General features: G+C 59.6%; 1 protein-coding gene across 1 annotated transcript; it reads left to right on the forward strand.

Annotated features, from left to right (window-relative positions):
• The first annotated feature begins 735 nt into the window (after positions 1–735).
• On the forward strand, positions 736–3,691 carry FOXD2 (forkhead box D2). Its single transcript, XM_042997044.1, has one exon. The coding sequence runs from the start codon at positions 1,385–1,387 to the stop codon at positions 2,882–2,884; it is 1,500 nt and encodes a 499-aa protein (XP_042852978.1). The 5' UTR covers positions 736–1,384; the 3' UTR covers positions 2,885–3,691.
• The last annotated feature ends 4,903 nt before the right edge of the window (positions 3,692–8,594 follow it).

Raw genomic sequence — 8,594 nt, forward strand, 5'->3', positions numbered from 1 at the left:
GAGCACAGGACCAACCTTGTGTGCACAGGATCCTGAGAGATGAGGCAACGCTGGCCCAGGGCTGAGGTCAGGGTTCATTGAGGAAGGTCTCTGTGGGGGTCCTGCTGCTGGTCCGTAGAGCCTAAGGGTCCGGGGCCGGCCAGAAAGGGGGGGGCAGCCCTGCAGTGCGACTGGGGGTGGGGGAAATTGAACGAGGGATTCTCGACCCCCAGAGACACACAGACAAACGCAGGGTTTCCACTGGAAACGGAGGCAGAGATTCACTGAAGGCGAGAGACAACAGAGACACTGAGCCCAAGACAAACGGACACAAAGACGAAAAAGGGCGGAGTACGGGCAAACTCAGAGCGATGGCTCGGTCCGGGCTCCCGGAATACGGCCAGAGCGCCGCAGAGAAGCTTCGGGGAGAGCCCGACAGGCGGGCGACGCGCTCCTGGGTCTTCCCGCACACACTCCCGCGTCTGGAGTCCCGTGGCGCCGCAAGAGGATGTGTGGCGGGGTCTCGGCCTTGGAAGGGAGGAGAGGAGCGCAGTCGGAATCTCTCACCTCTCCGAGGCCCGGGGCCGAGAGCGCCAAGTTTGCTCCTCGCGATCACTCAAGTGCGTCTCCCTTTGGGCCGGAAGCCGCTCGGGCTCCGGCGGGCCCCGCGCTGGCAGCTTGCGTCCGCGCTTCTCAGGCTCGCGCTCGCGCTCCAACTGCGCCTCGGTCTTGGTGGCCCCCAGGCGCTGCCTTGGGAAGATGATAGGTGGGGGCGTCGCTACTTCTCCCGGCGCCAACTGGCGCCCTCGTGAACCTTAACATCCAGGGTCTGAGCGCACTGAAGGCAGCGGCTCCAGGGAGCGGAGCGTTTGCGGGATCTGCGGGAAAGGAAAGACCCGCCTCCGGCCACCGGAGCCAGCTCCCGCCGCGGCGGCTGTTGGTTCCCGCCGGGCCCCTCCGCCGAGGCACTCCGCCCGCCCTCTCCCGTCCCGCCCCACCCCGCTCGGGGAGCTCCGCCCCGGGTTCGCGCTCTTCCGCCTTAGGCAGCCGCGAGGCGGGAGGGACTAATCCTCCTACCCCCCATCCCGGGAGGGACCGGGGGCCGAGACCGGCCAGGGTCAGGGGAAGCCTCAGCTTCTTCCGCCCGCGCCCCGGGTGCAGGCGCCCTGCTGGGGCTCCCGGGGCAGAGGAGGGGGCAGCCAGTCGGGTGCTCACCGAGAGGTGAGAGCGGCTAGTTGGGCCACGAGGGGGCGCTGCGGAGCTGGGGACACCCCTCCCTACCCGCCTCAGTCCCCCGCCCCCTCCCCGCCCGCGCGCAAAACACACTCGCCCCAGAGGCAGCGCGGCGGAGCCCGAGCCGCGGCCGGAGCGGAGCCGGGAGAACGGCGGTGGCGGCGGCGGCACCATGACCCTGGGCAGCTGCTGCTGCGAGATCATGTCCTCCGAGAGCTCCCCGGCCGCTCTGTCCGAGGCCGACGCAGACATAGACGTGGTGGGCGGCGGCGGCGGCAGCGGTGGGGGGGAGCTCCCTGCCCGCTCCGGGCCCCGCGCCCCCCGGGACGTGCTCCCCCACGGCCCCGAGCCTCCCCCGGAGGAAGCCGAGGCGGACGCAGCAGAGGACGAAGAGGAGTCCGGCGGCTGCTCGGACGGCGAGCCACGAGCCTTAGCGTCCCGGGGGGCGGCGGCCGCCGCAGCGGGAAGCCCCGGGCCAGGCGCGGCGGCGGCCCGGGGCGCGGCGGGGCCCGGGCCGGGACCGCCGTCGGGGGGCGCGGCGACGCGGAGCCCGCTGGTGAAGCCGCCCTATTCGTACATCGCGCTCATCACCATGGCCATCCTGCAGAGCCCCAAGAAGCGCCTGACGCTGAGCGAGATCTGCGAGTTCATCAGCGGCCGCTTCCCCTACTATCGGGAGAAGTTCCCCGCTTGGCAGAACAGCATCCGCCACAACCTCTCGCTCAACGACTGCTTCGTCAAGATTCCCCGCGAGCCGGGCAACCCGGGCAAAGGCAACTACTGGACGCTGGACCCAGAGTCGGCCGACATGTTCGACAACGGCAGCTTCCTGCGGCGCCGCAAACGCTTCAAGCGGCAGCCGCTACCGCCGCCGCATCCACACACGCACCCTCATCCGGAGCTGCTGTTGCGTGGCGGGGCTGCGGCGGCCGGGGACCCCGGCGCCTTCCTGCCGGGCTTTGCCGCTTACGGCGCCTACGGCTACGGCTACGGCTTGGCGCTCCCGGCCTACGGCGCACCCCCGCCAGGCCCGGCCCCGCACCCGCACCCACACCCGCACGCCTTCGCTTTCGCCGCCGCCGCCGCCGCCGCCGCGCCCTGTCAGCTGTCGGTACCCCCGGGCCGCGCCGCTGCTCCTCCACCCGGACCTCCGACGGCCTCGGTGTTCGCGGGCGCAGCCTCGGCTCCGGCCCCTGCGCCTGCCCCGGGCACAGGGTCGGGCCCTGGCCCCGCAGGCCTGCCCGCCTTCCTTGGCGCGGAGCTGGGCTGTGCCAAAGCCTTCTACCCTGCGTCGCTGAGCCCTCCCGCAGCCGGCACCGCGGCCGGTCTGTCCACCGCCCTCCTGCGCCAGGGCCTCAAGACGGACGCGGGTGGTGGTGCGGGCGGCGGGGGCGCCGCGGCCGGCCAGAGGCCTTCCTTCTCTATAGACCACATCATGGGCCACGGTGGCGGCGGGGCAGCACCCCCGGGCGGAGGCGAGGGCTCCCCGGGATCGCCATTCGCGGCGGCGGCGGGTCCTGGGGGTCAAGCCCAGGTCTTGGCCATGCTGACTGCCCCAGCCCTAGCTCCCGTGGCCGGCCACATCCGCCTCTCGCATCCCGGGGACGCGCTCCTGTCCTCAGGGCCCCCGTTTGCCAGCAAAGTCGCCGGCCTCAGTGGCTGCCACTTCTGACCACGTCGAGCTCAGGGCCAGTTAGGCCCGCACTCCTCAGCCTCTCCCGGGAGCTCCTGCGGTCCCAGCGGAACTCAGGGAGTCTATTTATGAAGAGTCTCCAGACCTTGAGTCGGCGCGCGTGACTTGGCACTTCAGGAACAGGCTCCATGCTCAGAATCTTGCCGATAGTTGGGACGAAGCGGGCTCCATCGCTCAGGGAGAGGCCCAGGTCTAAGCGATGAAGTCGCAATTCATGATCCCATTCCAATTTGAGCAGTTAAAGGGGCGGCGGGGGGTGGGGAGGGAGCCTTCACTTTTTCCCAGCCTCTGCGCCTCTCAGAGGCCCCGGAGGAATGCTTTCCCGGAGGGATGTCTGCCCAGGCCCTGCGGATTCCGCCAGAAACACCAACTGCGCACAGAGAGGTCTCCCTTTCTGCCTCTCCCTTACTTCTTCCCCAACTTTGAGGCCCTGCTTGTCCAATATTATAATTTAAAGACACTTATTATCCGCTTTGTGCTTAAAAGAAAATTTCAACTTTATTTTTCTTGCTGTTTTCCAAGGAAGTTCATTTTCTCTGAAGCCTAAAGCAGTGTCTACACAGGCAAAGTTGAACGGAGAGGTTAAGTGAGGGGTCTCCACAATCCCTGCAGAAGCTCTGGATCCCACTGCGCTGAGGAACATCCTCCCTCTTTTGTGTTGGGGGGTGCTTTTGAAGGAACTTTTCCCCTTTCCCATGGCCGGCTGGGTCCAGCCATCCAGGGCCGGCAACCCTCACAGCATTCTGCTCTGTCCCAGGCCCTGGGATATTTATTGTAGCTAAGGCAATGAGGTTGGGGTGGGAGAGGAGGGTCTGGGTCAAGGACTGGAGAGGTGGGGGTGGGGTGGGCAAGGGCACATCCTGTGGCAGGGGGTCCTGTAATTATGTGTAAATATCTGTACAGCGGGCTGCTATCTGCGTTCTCTGTCCACTGGGTGTGCATTGATTTAGACTTCTCCACTGTGGGGAGACTCTGAAATCGTCTGATGGTTTGTGTGGAAGAAAAGAAAAATCTGTCTTCCCCCCCTCCCATTCCCCATTGGTGTCAGTTGAATAAAGGTATGTGAACTCAGCAGTCACCAGCTCTGTCTGCTTGCCTGCACTCCCCTTTGCCAGTTGGGGCTCTCCCAGACCCCTAGCTCCGGGGCAGAGAGGGAGTGAGGAAGGGCCCTGGGCAGCCCAGACAGGTAAATGAGGGCTGGGGCTTATCGGGTACAGGGGATATCGTGGCCTTGGCCTTTGGCTGTCAATGGGGCCAGGATTCTGGGAAGCCTGTGACCCCTCTAGCACTTTCATTTTCACTCTGGTCCTAAATATCCGCCTGGGGTTCTGCAGAGAGATTTTGTTTCAAATGCACCTGGGAACTCTCATCTTCTCGTTTAGACTTTAGTGTGGCCTGGGCTTATTTGGGTGCCCAGTGCTCATGGCCATTATACCCATGAAGTACAGTTTCAGTGAATGTGTCTTGATGCATATTCTGTACGCCTCTGTGTGTGGAGGCTTTCGTGGAGCTTGTGATTCCTGTTTGTGTTTCTGAGGGTCATCACATATCCCTGCTTTTTGCCCTTCTTTGGGAGGGGGAGGTGAGTTGTATTTTAGGATAGCTGTGTTTTTTATTCCTCTGCAAGTTCATGAATGTGTGTCTGTTTGTGATTCTTTGTCACAGTCTTTTTCTGAGTCCCTAAGAGGAGAGAGATTTCTCTTTAGCCGCTGTAGATCGTTCCTTGGATACCCCTCCCCCTCACCACTGGGGGACTGGTCAGAGTGAAAAGCTTGCACTGGGGACTGTGGAACCCCTCTCTCCTCCAGCCTGCAAGAGTTAGAAGTGCACACTATGAGCCAAAGGGGAGAGTTAGTGCGGTCCTCCTACTCTGTTAAAGCAAACCTCCTGAACCCCTGAGTCTTGCTCAGAGCCAGAACCTACTGCAAAGCCATCGGGCTGGCTGAGTCTTCCATAAGCCCATTGAGCTTCCCAGCTTGCTGCCTGTGGCTGGGACTCCAGGTGGCTGGACTCGCAAGCATGTTAGGCGAGAGGTGATGCTTTGGGGGAAACAAAGATGGTTAGTTAGCTCTTTCTCTGTACATTCAACCGGGGAAATAGAGAAGGAGAAATACGGAGGTGCAGAAAGAGGCAGTGCTGCCTTCACAGAAAATAGATGCACGCTGAGGGCGAGTGTTGGGTGACGGTGGGTGACACACTGAAGGAGGAAGACAGGGTCAGGGAACCAGTTGTAGAGAACTTGAGAGGGTCAAGCAGGGAGAAGCCCCACAGACCTCTTGAGCCAGATTCTCAGGCATCGGCAACAGTAGGAAAGGAGGAGGAGGTAGAGGACAGAGTGCTCTGTAGAAGGAGGGTCAGAACCAGGATCAGGGTAGGAAGAACACACCAGGGCTGAGGAGCAGTGGTCTCCTGTCTGAGGAGAGGCTCCGAAGTCTCTCAGCCCATTCCCCAGTGGAGGAGAGACAAGGTTGGAGGTGCGTGGAGTAAATGCAGCCCCTTTGCCAGAGGTGAGGTGCCTTCTCCTCCATCTCGTGGAGACACTGCGGGAGGGTAGGGAGGTAGAATGCGGTGGGCCACCTTCCCAGGGTTTTATCAAACAGCCCACAAGAAGTAAGGTTAGAGTCAGCGGTCAAAAGAGCGAAATGCCTGCTGATACGGGGATAATGGCTCTGGCTGGCTGCTTGGTTGGCTTCGGTTGCGGAGTTTGATTTCATTTCTTTTGAGAACGGTTGGACATGACCATGTGTGTGTTTGCCCTCAATAAAACATTTTGTAGCATACATGGTCTCATTTACCATGAGTATGTCACTCCCAGGTATTAGGTTGGAGCTGCAAGTAAAAGATTTATCAGTTGGTTTTTTTCTTCTTTAGAAGAGAAAAAATTAAGTCAGCCAGAAGGTGGATAGATAGATAACTGCTTCAGCTGTTACTTCCAGGAGAAGCAGCAGATCCTTCTGGACTCCTCAGTGTGTGATTGTGAAAGTTGTGTGTGTGTGTGTGTGTGTGTGTGTGTGTGTGTGTGAATTCATCTAAGCATGTTGCTTGTATCTATCTATATGTGTGTCAGAGGGTCCGTAGCAGGAAAAGATAGAAATAAGAGCATTGGGAAGAGTGAGATGCACCCTTCCAGGGGCTTCGAAGAAACTTGAGGCCACAGACCCATGGTTCAGATCCTAGTTTCACCATGGGCCAAGGCCAGATCTGGCTCAGATTATGGCTGGGGGGTGGGGTGGGCAGAAAGAAGCCACAGATGCCCAACTAGCCTTGAGAAAGACCAAAAAAAGAATTGCTGAGAGACCTGCACTACTGAAGGCAGGGGAGATGGGAGGGTGTTTAGAATTTGAGAGTCCTTTGGGTTGTGTGGGCCCAGAACCTGTAAATGAGGAACTGGCAAGGACGCACCTGGGACCTGGACTGTAGGGAAGAGTAGGAAGAAGGATGAGGGAATTGTAGATTTGTAAGGTAGAGCCCTCTGTCTTGTTCCTCCCAATCCACAGACCAGAGGGATTCAGTAAATGGCTCCTTCCTACCCCGTGGGTGCAAAGGGTGCGTGTTCAGTGTAAGGTGGCTTACTTAGGGATTAGCCTCCTGGGAGGAGAAAATAGGCCATCCCATCTGGAGCAGCTTCTGTGGGTTCCCTCCCAGTCCTGGTAGAGACGACTGAGCTTCTACCCCCGCAGGCCCCAACAATCGGTGACAATAAGAAAATATCCAGGGCACACCTTCATCTCTCGAGGTGAGAAAAAAAAAATGCTAAGAAATCGGCCTGGGGTTCAGAGAGTGCTGTTGAGAGCGGGCAGTTTAAAGGGGAAGAAAATTGGCGAATTTCACTGGTCAATTTCACTTCATTTCGTTCAATTTCGTTCAATTTCATTCCTTTTCATCCGGCGCCGGGAGGCCCGAGGCCACAAGGAGGGGGAGGGGTCTTTCCGGACAGAATTTACCCCATCTTGCAGATTTACTTTCTATGGCTGAGAACAGCCTTGATTCTCAAACTTTGACATACGTCTTTCAGCCACGACCAGGGGCACGCATTTTATTTTAATTTATTGAAGGGCATTAGGTTTGGGTGATCGAGGCACATCGGTGAACCTCTCCTCTTGCAGCCCAATTAAAGTGGTTAATTCTTTTCACCGCCGATTCCTCCCCATCTTTCTTTTCTCCTGGGGCTCCCCGGACCACCCAGGAGCGGGAGTTGAGGTGGGGGCGGACACTTCCCCTCCATATCCAATTTGTTCTCGCCACAGCGGGCGCGTCTTCGTGGTTACAAAGCGCTTTTCCCCTGATGACTTTTTTCCCCTTTTCAAAAACACTTCTCTCTCTCCCCTTCAACTAGCAACCCTCCCCAGGCCCACCCCTCCTCCCTCTCCGCTCGGGTTTATTTAAACTTCGCCTCCTCCAGAGCCGCCGTAGCGCGCACTTAATGAAGTTGAAGGCTCGGTGAGCCCGGGTGAAGAGGGTTTGGAATCCGTTGAAAGGGGCGTTTTTGTGACACTGATTGGGGCGGGGGTGGGGGCGGTCGCGGACCAGACAATGACCGATCAGGCGGGTTTTCCTTCGCATAGGGTCAGGCGAATAAAGGCGCCGATGCTGTTTAAACGAGGGACCCTGCAAGAGAAAAGGAGAAAAGATTTTGAGTGTGGAGCGTGCCTCGTAGGATTTCGAGCGGTTGGAGCAGGCAGCTCACATAGGGTCTTTACGGACCGGATTCGGAATTTAATTCATACCCTGCGCATCCAGCCAAAGAGAAGAGAGGCGAGTTTGGGTTTGTGCCTAAGTTATTACGATGCGTGGTTACAAAGGTTGTCTAGGCTAAGGACTGGAGATGCGTCCTGGAGGACCAACCGGGATGATGAGACCCAGCTCACATTTGTCCTTGGAGCTGGCGCTCTGGGATTTATGGGGAAACGGTGAAAGAGAACTTGAGGTGGGCAAAGGTCGTACAGGATAATTCAGCCTCCTAAGCGTTTCGTCTGTCAGGGTATTTGAGCGCAAAACAAATGTTCATTGGCGTTTTGGAGCGTGATTGTTTTGTTCTTTAAGGTCGGCGTAGACGCGTACCAGCCTAGAAAGCTGTAGGGAGGCTAGAGATTTCCTAGCTGCAGTTTCGGCAACGAATTTGTCCGCGAGCAAGTGGGCGCGGCGCAGCGCGGGGCGGAGCGGGCACCGCCTCCTTTCGTAGCCGAGAGAGCGGTGCGGCCGGACGCTGCGGCCGCGCGGGAGGCCGAGACCTCGGACTGCTGCGAAGCAAGGCGATTTCCTCCCGTGCCTGCGCCCCGGGGGTGCACTGAGCGCCCCCATCCTTGGGGTCGTTTCCCAACCGCGCTCGGCTCCCAGCTCTGAGTCCCGGGTCTCCGCGGAGCACTCTCTTTTCGTTCCACACGGACTCTGAGCGGAAGTCGCTCGCGGTCTGCGTCTTCGCTTTTCTCCTTGCGGCGGGGGTCTACGCCGGGTGCCCTCCTCCCGGCCACTGACAGCCTCCTCGCCGCAATTTCATACTCCTGGAGGGGGTCGACAGGGTCCCGGTCTTCACCCCTCCCTTCAGTTACTCGGAGATGCGTGGCTCCCGAGGGATGCGAAGCGGCCCCGCAGGAGCGGCTGGGGAGATGCGCACAGTTACGGCTACAAGGGTCCCGCGCGTTTCGCCTTAGGAAGCCAGTGCCTTGTAGGTCTGTGCTCCGTTACCCCG

Source organism: Panthera tigris, chromosome C1 (genome assembly GCF_018350195.1).
Source record: "Panthera tigris isolate Pti1 chromosome C1, P.tigris_Pti1_mat1.1, whole genome shotgun sequence".
Classification (NCBI taxonomy): domain Eukaryota; kingdom Metazoa; phylum Chordata; class Mammalia; order Carnivora; family Felidae; genus Panthera; species Panthera tigris.